Source organism: Carassius carassius, chromosome 12, assembly GCF_963082965.1.
Source record: "Carassius carassius chromosome 12, fCarCar2.1, whole genome shotgun sequence".
NCBI lineage: Eukaryota > Metazoa > Chordata > Actinopteri > Cypriniformes > Cyprinidae > Carassius > Carassius carassius.
This window is the reverse complement of record NC_081766.1, coordinates 19,800,387-19,819,157: the sequence shown is the minus strand read 5'-3', so window position 1 is coordinate 19,819,157 and position 18,771 is coordinate 19,800,387. Positions and strand designations below refer to the sequence as shown.

The window sequence follows — 18,771 nt, the reverse complement described above, 5'->3', positions numbered from 1 at the left end:
AGCGCCACAGTACAAGATGGCCGCCAGCCCAGCGCCAATGCCCAAATTGGCCACCAGTTCAGCGCCACAGCCCAAGATGGCCGTTAGTCCAGCGCCAAAGCACAAGATGGCCGTCAGTCCAGCGCCACAGCACAAGATGGCCGCTAGCCCAGCGCCAATGCCCAAATTGGCCACCGGTCCAGCGCCACAGAACAAGATGGCCGCCAGCCCAGCACCACAGTACAAGAGGGCCGCCTGTCCAGAGTCATGGCCCAAGATGGCTGCTTGCCGAGCGCCGCTGCACAGGATGAGAGTCTCAGTTTACCCTCCGGAGTCAAGTCAGGTTCCAGTTGAACCTCCGGAGCCTAGTCAGGTGCCAGTGAACTCTCCGGAGCCTAGTCAGGTGCCAGTGAACTCTCCGGAGCCTAGTCAGGTGCCAGTGAACTCTCCGGAGTCGAGTCAGGTGCCAGTGAACTCTCCGGAGTCGAGTCAGGTGCCAGTGAACTCTCCAGAGTCGAGTCAGGTGCCAGTGAACTCTCCCGAGTCGAGTCAGGTGCCAGTGAACTCTCCCGAGTCGAGTCAGGTTCCAGTTGAACCTCCGGAGCCTAGTCAGGTGCCAGTGAACTCTCCGGAGCCTAGTCAGGTGCCAGTGAACTCTCCGGAGCCTAGTCAGGTGCCAGTGAACTCTCCGGAGTCGAGTCAGGTGCCAGTGAACTCTCCGGAGTCGAGTCAGGTGCCAGTGAACTCTCCCGAGTCGAGTCAGGTGCCAGTGAACTCTCCCGAGTCGAGTCAGGTGCCAGTGAAATCTCCCGAGTCGAGTCAGGTGCCAGTGAACTCTCCCGAGTCGAGTCAGGTGCCAGTGAACTCTCCCGAGTCGAGTCAGGTGCCAGTGAACTCTCCCGAGTCGAGTTAGGTGCCAGTGAACTCTCCCGAGTCGAGTCAGGTGCCAGTGAACTCTCCCGAGTCGAGTCAGGTGCCAGTGAACTCTCCCGAGTCGAGTCAGGTGCCAGTGAACTCTCCCGAGTCAGGGCTAGTCACCGCTGATCCTCCCGAGTCAGGGCTAGTCACCGCTGATCCTCCCGAGTCAGGGCTAGTCACCGCTGATCCTCCCGAGTCAGGGCTAGTCACCGCTGATCCTCCAGAGTCAGGGCTGGTCACCGCTGATCCTCCAGAGTCAGGGCTGGTCACCGCTGATCCTCCAGAGTCAGGGCTGGTCACCGCTGATCCTCCCGAGTCAGGGCTGGTCACCGCTGATCCTCCCGAGTCAGGGCTGGTCACCGCTGATCCTCCAGAGTCAGGGCTGGTCACCGCTGATCCTCCAGAGTCAGGGCTGGTCACCGCTGATCCTCCAGAGTCAGGGCTGGTCACCGCGGATCCTCCAGAGTCAGGGCTGGTCACCGCGGATCCTCCAGAGTCAGGGCTGGTCACCGCGGATCCTCCAGAGTCAGGGCTGGTCACCGCGGATCCTCCAGAGTCAGGGCTGGTCACCGCGGATCCTCCAGAGTCAGGGCTGGTCACCGTTGACCTTTCAGAGACTAGGCTGGTCACCGTTGACCTTTCAGAGTCAAGTCAAGTCACCGGTGATCTTCAAGGACTGAGTCAAGTCACCGGTGATCTTCAAGGACTGAGTCAAGTCACCTCTGATCTTCAAGGACTGAGTCAAGTCACCTCTGATCTTCAAGGACTGAGTCAAGTCACCTCTGATCTTCAAGGACTGAGTCAAGTCACCTCTGATCTTCAAGGACTGAGTCAAGTCACCTCTGATCTTCAAGGACTGAGTCAAGTCACCTCTGATCTTCATGAACAAAGGCAAGTCACCTCTGATCTTCATGAACAAAGGCAAGTCACCTCTGATCTTCATGAACAAAGGCAAGTCACCATTGATCTTCATGAGCAAATACAAGTCACCAGTGATCTTCATGAGCAGTGTCAGGCCAGCACCAATCTTCTGGAGTCCAGTAAGGACACCAGGGGATTACCAGAGTTTCGTTGTCCCGTTGATCCAGCCGCACGGAGGTCTGCTCCGCCTTGGGAGGCTCTGGTCCTGACCACATGGCTGTGGTGGTCTTCTGCTCCGCCCTGGGGGCCTTCCGCCCTGACCACACGGTTGTGGGGGTCTTCCGCTCCGCCCTGGAGGACTCTGGCTTCGTCCACAAGGACGTGGTGGTCTTCTGCTCCGCCCTGGGGGGCTTCCGTACTGACCACACGGTTGTGGTGGTCTTCTGCTCCGCCCTGGGGGGCTTCCGTCCTGACCACACGGTTGTGGTGGTCTTCTGCTCCGCCCTGGGGGGCTTCCGTCCTGACCACACGGCTGTGGTGGTTTTCTGCTCCGCCCTGGGGGGCTTCCGTCCTGACCACACGGCTGTGGTGGTCTTCTGCTCGCCCTGGGAGGCTTCCGGCCTGACCACACGGTTGTGGTGGTCCTCTGCTCCGCCCTGGGGGACTCCAGTCTCCACCACACGGACGTGGTGGTCTTCTGCCCCGCTCTGAAGGGTCTTCATGTTGTTTTTTGTTTTTGTGTTCACTCCTGTCCCTGTTCCTCTCTGTGAGCCTGGCCCTCCGTCCCTCCCCCTGAACCTCCTCCGGTCCTCCTCCCTCCTGGTCTCTCTGTTTTGTGTCTACAATTCTGGTATCTGTTCCCCATGATTTTTTTTCTGGCCCTCCGTCCCTCCCCCTGAGCCTCCACCTGTCCGCCTCCCTCCTGGTCTCTGTTTTGTGTCTGTCGTGGAGCGTCTGGGAGCCGCTCCGTAGAGGGGGGGTACTGTCACAGTGTCTGGGTTGTGTCCCTGGGTTTCCACTAGATGTCCCCCTTTCTCACGGTGTCTGTCACCTTATCACTTCCTGTTCCCTTATTTGGTCACCTTCCTCCTTGTTAGTAATTGATTGTTCCCCACCTGTCTCCTGTTCCCTCATTATCCTTCTGTCTATTTATACCCGGTCTGTCTGAGTCTGTGTTACGGAGTCCTTGTTTAATGTTGAAAGTTTATTCATGTCCGTCATCTTGCCTTGCCTTGTCTTTGTGTCTTGTTTATGTTTGGATTTGGATATTCTGGTTTTGACCCTGCCTGGACTGTTTTCCCCTTTTGGATTACCCTTTAATAAATGACTTACCTGCGATTGGTTCCTTCTCCTGTGTTTTCTGTAACACCGATCGTGACATCCCTAAGGCGGAATAGTTAAACACAATCTACAGAGATTCTTGCCTAGTCTTTTTTTTGTTTTGTTTTTTTTTTAACAAGTTTTTAGCTAAGAACACAAGTCTGTCTACTGTCTCTGGTTTAAGAGAAGCTCTGTGGCATGAAACTGTCTTTCCACTCTCTCTCAGATGGGGGGCTATTTGGACGTTTGGCACGTTATTTTGGGAAAGTATGCTTGAATCTGAAATATTCGATAGTCACGGTATTTTCACATTTTACATCGTCGTCAATATTATTCCGATATTATTGCTAATATTCGATATATCACCCAGCCCTAATTCACACTGAAAAGCACTTCCGATAACTGGCTAGGCATCTGTGAGAGGCCTACTATGCTCTTGACCAACCATGTTTACAAATTATTCACATTATTTAATGTAAAAAGGCATTAAACATTCCAGAAAAGATTCATTAAAGCTATACTGAAGAATGATTTTGTCCATACAATACAAGTCAGTGGGGTCCAAGACAAAACTCGACCAAAATTGATGATTATATGGGCAAAAAAAAAATAACAATGAGGCATTTCTGAAAATATCTTCTTTAATGTTCCACTAACATTAAATCTAAAAAGAAAGTCAAACGGGTTTGGTATGACATTAGGGCAAGTACATTTTTGGGCGAATTGTCCTTTTATGGTCTTAAAGGGTTAGTTCACCCAAAAAATTAAATTATGTCATTAATGACTCACCCTCATGTCGTTCCAAACCCGTAAGACCTCCGTTCATCTTCAGAACACAGTTTAAGATATTTTAGATTTAGTCCGAGAGCTCTCAGTCCCTTCATTGAAGCTGTGTGTACGGTATACTGTCCATGTCCAGAAAGGTAATAAAATCATCTTCAGAGTAGTCCATGTGACATCAGAGGGTCAGTTAGAATTTGTTGAAGCATCGAAAATAATATTTTGGTCCAAAAATTACGACTTTATTCAGCATTGTCTTCTCTTCCGGGTCTGTTTTTGTTAACAATTGTTTTTATTAAGCAGACATTTCAGTACAATACAAAATATGAGACACCAATCTAGACTGCTTCCATACCCCCCACCCACCAACCCACCAGGCAGACCCACACTGTGCCGAGAAAAACAAGACACTGCATTGGCGAAAAGTTCAAAGTGCAATACTCAAGCACAAAAAAGTAAAAAATAAATAAATAGATAACCAAATAAATCAAATTATACACAAATTCAAAATAAATTATACATCAAAAACAAGATACAAAAGATTTAACAATGTCAAAGATAACACTCCAGGTTTTCAAAGTTTTTGTCGATGCTCCATGAATACGAGCTGTAGATAGTTCAATAGAAACAATGTCAAGCAAAGATAAGCCCCATACATGTCTGGTCATTGAATGGGGAGGAACCCAGCGACTAACTAACATTTTTTTTGCAGCAGTAAGAGCAGCTAAATGTAAGTTTCTCTGTTGTGGAGACAGTGACAAAGTTGAAAAATTATTTAAAAAGAAAAGATCTGGAGTCAAAACCACATCCTTTTCTAATAGGAATGCTATATCATGAGCAAGCTGAGACCAGAAAGAAGAAAGTGCAGAGCATTCCCCAAAAAAATTTAAATATGTACCGAGTACCCCTTGTGGACATATATTGCAATTGGGGGAAGGTGACATGCATATAGAAACGTTTTAAAGGGGACAGACAGAGTCTGTGTAATGATTGTCTCCCAGATTTGATCAGAAAATAAAGTTTCTAAGTCACCACTGATGTCCTTAGACCAGATAGTTGTTATGGATAATGGTTTATATGTTTGTTTGAGGATAAAAGAGTAAATAACTGAAGCAGAAATAATAGAATTATCAGTGGGGAGAATAACTTTTCGCAAGGGATGTACAGGCAATTGTGCATCCCAGGGAACTCCATACGCGTGAAGTGCCGACCTAATGTGAAGATACATGAAAAAGGAGGTACCTGGTAGATTAAAAAGAGTCTTAATATCTTGAAATGATTTCAGACCTTTGTCGTCAAAAATGTCACCAAAGGAAATTACTTTACATTTAATCCATTGTTGACAGTAAAATGGGTTTTTGCCTGATAAAAAATTATTATTATGAAACAAGGGTGAGTGACGATGCCACCTCAAGTTTGACTCTGTCTTCCTGGTCACCATTCTCCAAGTAGAGATAAAATGTGTTATGATAGGGCCAAAGTAAAGTTTACATTGTCTGAGTGAGACACCAGCAAAAACCAAATGTTCTATACTGTGTGGAGCTCTTCCGGGTCTGTTGTGAGCGAGTTCACAACACTGCAGTGTAGTGATGTCCGGTTTCGTGAATGAATCATTCGATTTAACCGGTTCTTCTTAGTGAACCGGTTGAACCCGTTCACCAAATCAAACTGAATAATTTGAAACGGTTCAGGTCTCCAATAAGCATTAATCCACAAATTACTTAAGCTGTTAACTTTTTTTAACGTGGCTGACACTCCCTCTGAGTAGAGTTGTTCCGATTCCGATACTAGTATCGGAAATATCACAGATACCACAAAAACCCATATACTGATCGATACCATTTTCTTAAACAAGACCTAGTTATGACCAATAGCTTTGCCTAACCGCTGCACGGTTCTTCTTTGCTGCTCAAAATGCATTGCAAACACAGGAAGTTGTGCTGTGTTGCCACAAGCAACCCCTGTTTAGAGCAGCGAAGAAGAAATGAAAACGCGTTAGCAGCACTGATCTATATATGACTGGATCGCTCATCGCGTTCTAAACTGCCAACAGACAGTGAAGCCATTTCTACATTATAGATCAGTGGTTAGCAGTATGTCCGCTGTTTAGCAATATTTCAGACTGGACCAACCAGACAGAAAAACGGCGACTACGGGATGCCATAAGTACTGGCACTTCACTACCAAGTCGGTGCTGAAAATGTAAAAATGTGATGATACCAGCATCTCTGTAGTACCGGTAGTAAGTTACCGACTCCGTACCTGCAGCTGCGTTCAGTCGCTTCCGTGTTAGTCTAAGCGCAGGGCTCCAGACTGTAGCTGAATATATACTAGTTTCTGTGAATATTAAACTGCAAAATACTGTTTAAATATTACTCCTGCAAATTCTACATCTCTGTGGGTGACGGGCGCAGATGCACGGGAGCTCGCTGTTTTGTAGTCTCTGCCGTGTGTCACTATTTGAGGACACGAACGCATAAACCGTCACTTCCTGAGAATTTACCGTTTCAATTGAGAAAACTGTCATATCATAAACACAGACACTCAAAGATCTTCATGGCAACCCATCAAAATAAATGTTCAATTTAAAGTGACTAAATTGACAATATATTAAGCTACTGTTGTAGCCTACAGTAGATTTAGCTGTCTCTATGTAGTAATAATAATAATACGTCTCTATTAATAATAATAATTATTGTTAATATAATAATAATAAATTATTGTAATAAAATAATAATAATATAATAATTATATAATTTTTGTTGTAAAGAGATTATCTGATTAATATATCATTTTTTATATTCCTAGACTTATTTATTGCAGTCTTTTATACAGTTATATTGTTAAACTAAAATACCTTTTTTAGTTTGCGGTGTTAGATTTGTGGCTGCATTTGAAGTTCTTTTTCGCTTAAGAAAATAAATAATATTACTGTCAAATTCATGTCATATAATAAAAATACTGTAATAAATACAGTAGTTCACCATGTATCTGTTCATGTTTTATTAAGGGATAAGTCTGAAGCACACCATAAAATAATTCTAGCAATTTACACAGGGCTAATATACAGATACACACACAGGTATCGGATCAGTACTCGGTATTGGCCGATACCCTGAGCACAGGTATCTGAATCGGTATCGGGAAGAGAAAAAGGGTATCGGAACATCTCTACCTCTGAGTCAAAATAAACCAATATCCCGGAGTAATTCATTACTCAAACAGTACACTGACTGAATTGCATCGGTTTTCGGATCACCAGTACACTTAACCGAGAACTGTTTCTGTCAGACACGTCTGATTCGAGAACCGAGGAGCTGATGATACTGCGCATGCGTGATTCAGCGTGAAGCAGGCTGACACACAGTGCATCTGAACCGAACTAGTTCTTTTGGTGATTGATTCTGAACTGATTCTGTGCTAATGTTTTGAGCGCGGTTAAACCGAAGGCATGAATGATGGGCAATCATCGCCAATGTCCTCATTACGTCAAGCTCAAAAGAACCGGTGAACCAAATTTTTTTCAACCATTTTATTAAATCGGACTGTCCGAAATAGAACCGGTTCGCGGAAAAGTTCGCCGAACTTCCCATCACTACTGCAGTGACTTACGTCAGCTGCATTACTGCCGAGTCGTGAACGCAGAACAGGATGGAACAAGTTCAAAATCTTGTGTTCCAGAAGAGAGGCCTGTCATGCCGTTCAAAGGGTATGAACAGAGTGTTTGTGAACAGATTTCTTAATACCCCTTACTTGTGGCTGGGATAATCATTGACTTGAGGGTTATGAACTGGTTGAGTGGATGACAGTTTGATAACCCGAGCAGAAGGGCTGCTAGCTCATCATTGTCTATTCAAACACATTTTGTAACACAACAGGAATTCTGGAATCTCTAGATCAGAGAGAGAGAGAGAGAGAGAGAGAGAGAGAGATTCTGCAAGACTTTCATGGGCAGTAATATATATATATATATATATATATATATATATATATATATATATATATATATATATTTATACAGTACAGACCAAAAGTTTGGAAACTTTACTATTTTTTTTTGTTTTTGAAAGAAGTTTCTTCTGCTCATCAAGCCTGCATTTATTTGATCAAAAATACAGAAAGAAATGTAATATTGTGATATATTATTACAATTTAAAATAATTGTTTTTAAATTTATTATACTTTAAATTATCATTTATTTCTGTGATGCAAAGCTGAATTTTTAGGATCATTATCACATGATCCTTTAGAAATCATTCTAATATGATGATTCATTATCAAAGTTGGAAACAGTTCTGCTGCTTAATATTTTTTCAGAACATGTGATACTTTTTAGGATACTTTGATGAATAAAAAGTAAAAGAAAAAAGTTTTTAAAATATAAATATTTTGTAATAACAATATACAGTACACTACTGGTTAGTATTTTTTTTATTTCTTTTTTTTTTAATAAAATCAATACTTTTATTCAGCAAGGATGTGTTAAATTGTTAAAAAGTGATAGTAAAGAATTTTTTTTTTTTTTGAATAAATCCAGTTCTTTTTAACCTTTTATTCATCAAATATATTAGACTGCAGAACTGTTTCCAACACTCATAATAAATCAGAATATTAGAATGATTTCTAAATGATCACGTGATAGACTGGATGTTACATGTGACACTGAAGACTGGAGTAATGATGCTGAAAATTCAGTATTGCATCACAGGAATAAATAATTTTTTTAAAGTATATTCAAATAGAAAACTTTTATTTTAAGTTGTAATAATATTTCACAATATTACAGTTTTTTCTGTATTTTTGATCAAATAAATACAGGCTTGATGAGCAGAAGAAACTTCTTTCAAAAACATTAAAAATAGTAATGTTTCCAAACTTTTGGTCTGTACTGTATATATATATATATATATATATATATATATATATATATATATATATATATAGTGCCACTTATCTATCTACTATCTATCTATAGTAATAATTTCATTCATTCATATAAATTTGACATTATTATTATTTAATCTTAATTGTACATTTTATGGGAAATGTTATTTTAATGAATAATCATCTATAATCAATTATCATATAATTAATCAAAAATCATAATAATCAAGCCACTTAAATATACAGTCCTCAGACCAGTATTCACATAATTCTTTGAAACAGTACATGATACACACTCAAATATTTAATATTATGATATTTTATATTTTCCAGATCAAATCTAAAAAATAGAATATCTATATATCTATGTATATTACTGGTAAATAGTTTGGAATATTTACATATTTTTATGTTTCTGAAAGAATTATCTTATGCTCACCAAGACATTATTTAAATTATCCAAAATACAGTAAAAAAATAATAATAATATGAAAATGATCAATTTCAAATGTTACATTTTCCTTTTTCCAAATCTAATTTATTTCTTTGATGGCAAATTAATTTTCAACAGTCATTACTCCAGTGTCACGTGATCCTTCAGAAATCATTCTAATCTGAAAATAGATCTTATTTAATTTATATCATAAAATTATAACAATTGTTTTGTTTTGCTAGATTCTGGTGTCTTCAGATCTAAAAATGGATGTTATTTATACTTATCAGCCTTAGTAAACACACTAAATGCAGTTGTTCAAAAAGAAAAAAGCTCCTCCTTCCTAACTAATACATGTTAAACAAGAATACACTGTTGCTCACTGACAGGGAGTGGTGTAACTAGCTTGTGCAATCACACTACATGTGTACTATGTAACCATTTATATAAGTACTTACATCAGTAGCATATGTCAAGAGGCCAATGTCTTGATAAGCACCACATGTAATCGCAGACCATTACAAGATTACTGGAAATATTTCCAAATATCCTCCTGAACTCGAAAAGGTCTTCTTTTTTTACGGAGCAGATAAAAGCTCCAGCAGGTACAGCATCTGACTTTAACGTCCATGATATGGATGTCTGTCAGCTAATGAGGCTTTCATAACGTTCATATTACAATTTTGGCTTTTAAGTTGACAATTTTCTATCACGGTACTTGACTCGCTATCAGGAAGTGGTCATTGTTGGGGTTTGGGGCCTTCCATAAAAAGCCATAGCCCTTTGTGTAAGCGGCCACATTAATCTGGTTTTAACGAACACTGATGGCCATCCCGGAGGATTTTTTAATGAATCCGTGAGCACACACAAAAGGCACACATTTAGCGCTCTCGGAAAAGCAGGATATTAAAATGAGACGTCTGACAGCACTGCCAATATGAATGGCCAAATTAATAGCCCCACGCACAGCCCTTATTATGACATTTAGTGAGGTATTTTCAGTGGCAGACAGGAGTCGTTTAGTGCACGTTTTAAGTGCACTCTGCACGCCAAGGTCACGTTGCCATAGTCATAACACTCATGAATAAAAATGCTAACGAGAGTCATCAGTAACAGTTCTATTTTGTCTATGAAAGTCAATGTCCATTTCTGCTCAACTTAAAAGAGAAAGCTTTATCTCACCTGAGCAGAGATGTCATCCGTTGTGTGCTGTGCATACCAAGACGTCATAAAGAAGACCATTTCAGATAGGATTCATGTAAATCAGATGTGCTAATGCTAGATCAAATTAGACAAATGCTACGGATCGCAGGAACTAATACTGGAAATACAGAAAAACTGAAGTTGAGAACGGGCCTGAATTGAAGCACTGCACCATTTCAAAAGGAACAAAATTAAAAAAAAAAAAAAAAAATTGTATGCCTTCTTATGTTTTGATTAGGTTAATTGATTGGACATTGAGTCTTACAAAAAAACTCTTTGTTTAGACCAATTTAACCACTAAATTAGCAACCTACTTTCTTAAGTGCACTTGATAGAAACAAAACATGATTTACCAGTCATGTTTACTTCTTTGAAATCTAAAAAGCTACCTGATTTGTCAATGCCTTTACCTTGCATTGGGGGGGGGGGGGGGGTCAAACAATGAAGGCCATCATACATGCACTGTTCACAAATTAAAGGGCCTGTTTTATCCAAAGTGCATTGTACATTAGAAGTGTAACATATGTGACTGTACACGTTTATCTGGAGTAAATGATCCTTAAATTGGAACTGTACATTTTCATTAAGCCTATCAGTGTATCACAACTCGTCCACTGAAATAGTCCCTGTCCAAGGTCCTGAAATATCTTCCTAGCAGCACACAAGGCCATGTATGTATATATATATATATATATATATATAGAGAGAGAGAGAGAGAGAGAGAGAGAGAGAGAGAGAGAGAGGAAAAAATAATAATTTTACCTTTTATTCATTATTCATACATTAAAGAGTGGAGAATAAAATCCTCATTAAAAAATCCTAGCTTTTACAAAATAACTCAAAACTGTAAATGACAAACATTTGGTGCAAACATTTAAAAAATCATAATTTAAAATAATATAATCCTCATAAATATCATAATGATGTGCAATAAATTATAGGATTTAGGTTGAAATGTGCTATTCTGAAAAAGTAGGCTATGATATTAAAGGTGCATATTTTTGCTTTTGAAATCAAGTGGTATTTTATTTATTAGTTTTCTTCTTTCGATGTGTCTGTATTATGCACAACAATGCAACTTTCAAAGTTTTGTCTCGCAGTCTCCCACACAAATTACCTTACCTGACTTTAAAACATGGACACGTGCCCAAAAATAGTCTAGCAACAGATGAGTGTCTAAAAACGTCTTACCGAACGAAATATGCAAAGCTCAGATATAGCCTACTATGCGTGTCGCTTTACCTCGATATCCGGCAATTCTTTGCTCAGCATTGTAGCCATTATGTCCGATCTGCAGTATGATCCGATTTCTCCTCCGTTATGAGACGCAAGAGTGCTTGACGCTAGCAGATCCAAGCACGCGCTCAGAACTTTAGTGAGCGCGCCTAAAAACACGCGACTAGTCCATTATGTCACTGATCACATTTCAGCTCATCAGCGGCTTTGAACTTTGTATTGTCGCAGACATGATCAAGTTCTATTCTTAAAACACCTGTAACCCTCTGCTATTGTCTTTTCACCTTATACATTTTTTTTAATTGTGGGCAACGTGTGGGCAAAATCTTAGTAGTTCTGGGTAAAATGGTAGATTCCGACAACAGACGAAGTTTAGAGGGTCAAAGTTTACATGGAGGGTAAGGCTAGGCTGCACGTGTACATGTTGATTTTATAACCCTTGCTTTCAGTATTAAAAAAATAAATACAAATAATATACATGTAAAAGTTTTTTTTCTTTTGTTTTCTTTTCATTTATACACACACACACACACGCATATGTGTTTGTGTGTTTCATTAAACTCATGAATGCATATGAATTATATATTTTTTTAATTAATTGTGAATGTTAATTTAATAAATAATTATAAAACTTACATGCACGTTAAATGCATTGGCATTATTATTTACTATACATGATTCACACTCATCTTTTTCATATTATGATATTGGCATTTTTCATAAGCTGAATATTGTCACTGCAGTACTGCATATTGATATGTCCTCGGTCAAATTACATATTTAAAAATACCTTATGGGGTTAGAACACTCACATTCTGTCAGGGGTTAAATGTTTTGAGCCAGTTTCACAGTTGAGGGGAGTGGCTTATCAAAACTATCACCAGCCCTTCCCCCTCTTTCTTTCCTCAATAAACCTAAGGTTCAAAGTCTGAGGACTCGAAGTTACCATGTGGTATTATGTAATATTTAACACTCTTAAAAATAAAGGTTCAAGAGGGGGGGGGGGGTGCCATAAATTAACCATTATAGATTCCCCGAATAATACCTTTCAGTGAACAGTTTCTAAGTGTGAGGAACAGTTTAATTATCTACATTAAAGAATTTAAATAATCGTTTATGCAATGGTAAGTTTCATTGATGTTAAAACACAAAGAAACTTATTTTTAAGAGTGAGGTCTTACTTTATTATAGATCAGATTATGTAACATTTGATCATTTTATACTGTAGATTTTAGCTTTTACAGCCATAGAAATCCAGATTTGGAAATGCTGGTAATCAAAGATGTAATTAAAATGTCACTGGAATGTATCTATGATTCACCACACGTTGAACAACTAACTTCTTGAGCTAAAAATGTGTCTGAACAATGTCAGAGTGCAGTAAATCATCACACAAAGCCATTTACAGATTTTGACTTTATTATAAAACAAACATTTCTAACAGACGTATATATATATATATATATATATGTAATGTATATGTAATGTATATGTAATGTATATGTAATAATATTCTGCTGTAGCATATGAGTCGGAATGAAAGATTGAAAATACAGAGCATCTTATCAGACTTTTAATTCCCTTTAAAAAGACAAGAAGCTTTGTTATGCTGTTTTTTATGTTGACACCTCTGCCACCACATGCAGAAATAGGTCACTTCACCTTCCATTCACTAGTGTTTATTTCTCCTGCCTACTTGCATCTCTCGTCTTTGCAGTCAGAGCGGGTTTCTATCCAACCCAGCCCAGCAGGCCAAACGTGAGCAGAGCTTGATGTTCAAACCCCTGCCGACTGCTGAGGAGCTTTATTTTTCAAATCTGCAACTCTGGAGCTGAGCTGAGCTCCTCAGTGGTGGGTGTGTGTGTGTGTGTGTGTGTGCCTCCGGGTCTGTGTATGTGTGTGCATGTGTTATGCATGTTTGCACCTCGTGTTTTTTTTTTTTTTTTTTGCATTTTTTTGCAGTCTACTTAGCCTTCAATGCAATGTTGTGCTTTATGGCAAGACAGTTATTCTTGTCACTCATTATAATCATTCATTCAACACGATTTTAGTTGTTTCCACAAGACAATTATTTTTGCCACTCATAATCACTGAAATGCACAGTTTAGTGCACTTTGAATGCAGTACACATCTTTCATTTAAATATTTATATGTTATAATATAACAACGCAGAAATAATCATGAAAACAAAAACTATGTCCCAAACAGTATTTTCTATTTGCGCTCTCTTAGATTCATATTCGCCCATATTTTTCCAATCTAATATTTATGTTCGGGACAGCAGCCATCTCATGCTGAGAGCTGATAAGCCCGAGGCAACTTACTGATCAGAGGGACTGTGGATCCTCTAGAATCAGCAGGGGTCAGAATATGATTATGATCAAGCAGCTGTAGGACAGACCCAGTGTACTGGACCAGAATCCAGCACAGCATTGTCATCACGCATACAGACTCTGGCAACAGATGACACACTTGGCTCCTGTGAATTTTTCCTCTCCTCCGTGTTGGCCAATTCGGTGAATCAGCGTTTGATTGATTCTCGTCACCCAACGTTTGTGTGCTGAAAGAGAAATGATCTCAGTCCTTGGGCAGTAACAAACCTGACATCAGATAAGTGTCTTTTCATTTTCAAAGCAAAGGAAGGCAGCTTGATTAGTCGTTTGTGATCGGAGCTGCTGCTGTCAGTACACTAGGATAATTCACTGCCCTGCTGCAAAACAAAACAGCCGGCTCCACATTTAAAGGCCTTTAAATCGTTTTGAAGAGTTTGCATGTAGATTATCATAAATTCAATACTGAACAAAAGGACTTTAATGTGGTTGTTTAAAAACTGATGCAGATACTGTTGTTTACTAAGCAGGGTGACCACTGGACTATTTTAGTGTTATTTGAATATGTTATAAACATTTTATATTTCAAATTATTTTGCTAATATTGAATTGCATTGCATATATTGCATTATATTATGTATATTTGTTTGTGCATATACTGTAAACAAATATACTTAAAATATATAAAATGATTAGAAATGAATTACAATTATTTTTATTTATGTAGGCTACACTACCATTCAAAAGCCTCGGGTCAGAAAGTTTTCTTTTATTCAGCAAAGATATATTCAATTTATCAAAAGTGACGGTAAAGACATTTATATTTTAGAATTCTATTTTTAAATAAATGCTGTTTTTATTTATCAAAGAATCATTAAAAGTGTGTTAAGGTTTCCACAAAAATAGCATATTATGATTCTGAATGATTTTTGATGGATCATGTGATACTTGAGACTGCAGTAATGATGCTGAAAATTCTTGGCTTTTCCATCACAGGAAAAAATTACATTTTAAAATAACATTTCAAACAGAAAACTGTTTTTTAAAATACTAAAAATATTTCACAATACAATACTTCAAATAAATGCAGATTTAGTGAGAATAAGAGACTTCTGCTTTCAAAAAAATCGTAACTTCTGAACATTACTAGAAATAAAATACAATGATAGCAAAAGCATCAAAATGATTCACTTCAGTTATTTTGCAAAATATTACAAATTCACTAAAATGAAATGTAGATTAATTTCAATGTCTCTTTATTCATTTGCAAGTTTTGAAGTGTTACATGACAAAAATAACAGCCAAGCAGACAACTTTGCAGATAATCTCAAAATGGCCAAATAACAACCAATTAATCTGTCAGCTATTATAATATTTAGGTCATTTAAAAAAAATAATAATAACTTTTTCTGGGTTCAAAAATACCTGTGATTTCTTTAGCATCGATAGGTCCCTTTCATTTGCAGTCTCACATACCTTTTACAAAAGCACGTTGCTTCTTCATCAGAATGGAGCTATCCTTAGTGACTGAGCTCTCTCTGTGTGTGTGTGTGAATATGGAACGTGGTTCAACACATCTCTGGTTTTAACTAACCTGCAGACTTTCATGCATGCTTTGATCCAATAGGCAACAGTTCAAAAGGGAACGACAAACAGCGTTATTTGGCAGTCAGAGAAAGAGAAACACACCAAACAGTTTCCTGCATTTAACTGTGACAGTGTCAGCAACAGGGAAGAGAAAAAAGCAGACCTTGGTTCACTTTTCCTTTTATTTTCTAAATAAAATTTTCTAAATTTCTGCTTCTCGGAAAACCTCTGTAAATAATGTTTGTGACACAAAACATTTGATGTTTCTGAAAAGAGTAACACAAGGAAATGTCCTTTTTGCAGCATGCATGGAAAATTACAGCTCTTTCATCAGTTTTCAGCCTGGAATTTTGTTGCCACGATTTTCAGTGAAAGTGTTTTTCTTCCTTTCTTTCTTTCTTTTTCACCTGCACACTCAACAGTTTCTGCATTATTTGCATAGAAATTAGAGAATTCCTATTCATTTTTATTACATTTCTTTTTTCTACATTTATGTCTTCCGTGGATTAGGACAAAGCATTAACAAATGTCAAGCACTGAATGTTTTTCTTCTCTGCCAACCACAGTACACTGTAAAAAAAAAACTTTATTTTACAGGTAATGTTCTGTATTTTTTTACAGAATTTCCCCTTTTTTTCATTAAAGAGTAAAATGCTGTTGTTTTACAGATATTTGCTGTAATTTAAAGTTTTACAATTAAAATTACAGTAATTCCTTGTAATTAGCAATTACATCAAAATTATGTTTTTTAAAGGTAATTCATACTATTTTTACAGATTAAAAATGTAGTTTTACATAAAATAACTGTTAATGTTTTATAGATTATTTTCCTGTTTAAGACAGAAATTAATGTAAAATTACTTCATTTTGATTAAGCACATTATAGCGGAATTAAAATGCTTTACACTGCTTGCAGCTATATTTATAATTATCATTAAAAATTAAAATGTGGTCTATTTAGGGTTTTACCATGCCCTGGCAGGAAAGAAATGCCCATGTCTCCTGGATCAAAATTCAAGCTTAACTTTTTGTGGTCCATGGTTCCTTCAGTGATTTTTAATGCCTACAATATCAACAAACCTGCATTACAATTTTTCAGAAATTAGAATCAGAAACTCCATATTTATAACATATTTTATTCATTATTACAAAAACATTGTATTACGCCAGCATCAAATGTGATGGTAACATTTTTGAACAGATCATCTCTTGTTTACTGTGCTAACATGTAATGTAGAATTCTAAAACCTTGGAATGTTAAAGGAGAACTCCGGTCAATTTTAACATTTACCTCTGTTGTTTGTAAATTTGTAGTGCTGTCAGTACAGAGAACAACGAAAAAAATCGGTGTTGCCTACAGTACACCGTGTTATCCTCTTTTTAAAATTTGCACCCTGTTGACTTAAACGGGACAAGTTTTAAAGCTGCTTTTAGCCTCTTAACATCCTCGTTGTGTCATTACAAGTGCCCAGACATGTGAAGTGATTCCTTCAGAGTGAACACGGTGAATCTGACTGCAGTAGATGTGAAAGATATGCATAAAAGTGATTCAGCCAGCGCACATACCTCTGTTTACTTCCTGTTTTCCGGTGAAGCCCACAGTAGTCGATGTCAGACTCATATGATCCAATATTCCAAAACGTATTTTTATTTTTTCCCAAAAAAAATTTTTTTGCCGTGATTATTATATCTTTTTTAAATTAAAATGGTTATTATAAACACGGCAAATAGTTTTTTGTAGAAAAAAATAAAAATACGTTTTGGAATATTGGATTGTATGAGTTCGACAATCGATTACTGTGGACTTCACCGGAAAACAGGAAGTAAACAGAGGTATGTGCACTGGCTGAATCACTTTTATGCATATCTTTCACATCTACTGCAGTCAGATTCACCGTGTTCACTCTGAAGGAATCACTTCACATGTCTGGGCACTTGTAATGACACAACGAGGATGTTAAGAGGCTAAAAGCAGCTTTAAAACTTGCCCCATTTTAGTCAAGTGGGTGCAAATTTTAAAAAGAGGATAACACGGTGTAGGCAACACCGATTGTTTTCGTTGTTCTCTGTACTGACAGCACTACAAATTTACAAACAACAGAGGTAAATGTTAAAATTCTCCTTTAACATTACAAACTGTGTGTGAGGAAGAGGTCAGAAGGAAAATATGTGATAGATGACTAGAAGATAATGAAGAACAGTGCCAGTGGACTTTTTATATGTCTGTGAGACTTGAGATTCCAGAGGTTTTCTCAGACAGGCCAACTGCCGCTCCCATGCACATAATCCTCCTTGGGTCTCTAGAAAACATAACAACTTGTGAGAAAAAAATGGCATCCAGTACAGGAGTCAGGAGATGAGAAGTACAGACGGTTTATTAGAAAGATTAGCAATATATACAAGCTAAAACATCTGCCTTACAAGACTAGGTTCAATCTTACTGAAATAAGTAATGTCTGAAGCCCAAAGTATAGTAAAGTTTGACGTGAAGGCTCAGCGTATGCGTCCAGTCGAACCCTGTACCAAAGTATACTCCATTTGACTGTGTGTGCAGACAGGTTTGACACATGCACAATAGCTTAGCTTAATTTACTCCCCCTTACATGCAGAAATCAATCATTTCTAAAATCAATAATCAATAAATCAATAATTCATATCCTGTGAATGATTACATGTTAAAAGCGCTTGCCATAAAGTCGGAAGTGAAGAAATGGTTGAATAAAGTCGTTATTTTTGCTGTTTTCATTTTTTGCTTAAAAAAATGAAGATTGAAGCACTGGAGTCACATGATCTACTTTAATGATGTATTTACTACATTTCTGGGTCTTGAAAGTTTCAGTTACTTAGGCTGTCAATGGAGGGACAGAAAGCTCACGGATTTCATTAACTCTTTCACTGCCAAACACAGAATTTTCCAGGTTTCAGGTGGCATACGGTAAGGAAAGCCCTTGCGCATGTTCTGAAAGAGTATGAGACTTCCGGATCATAGAAACAAGCGTCTGCAAACGTAGACGCGATCATCACAAACGGGAATTAGTTAGGAGAGTGGTGATAAAATAAGAACAAGTGAAGATAAAATAAAACGTTTTTTTTATTTTTTTTTAAAGCAGAGGCTCAGATCTTTATTTTGATTTATAGTATGTTCATATATTCATAGAACAAAATAGTCTGCAGGCCATCAAAGTTTAGTGAAAATCGTCAAAAACCCTGGCGGTGGCTGGCAACTTTTTTTTTTTTCAA

General features: G+C 38.3%; 1 protein-coding gene across 1 annotated transcript in view; it reads right to left on the bottom strand.

The window, feature by feature from the left end:
- LOC132155070 (dihydropyrimidine dehydrogenase [NADP(+)]) overlaps positions 1 to 11,779 on the bottom strand; it is a 189,051-nt gene extending 177,272 nt beyond the window's left edge. The window contains exon 1 of the mRNA XM_059563847.1: positions 11,621 to 11,779. Coding sequence (XP_059419830.1) covers positions 11,621 to 11,659 — 39 coding nt within the window. The 5' untranslated portion in view covers positions 11,660 to 11,779. The remainder of the gene's footprint in view (positions 1 to 11,620) is intronic.
- Between the last annotated feature and the right edge of the window lie 6,992 nt (positions 11,780 to 18,771).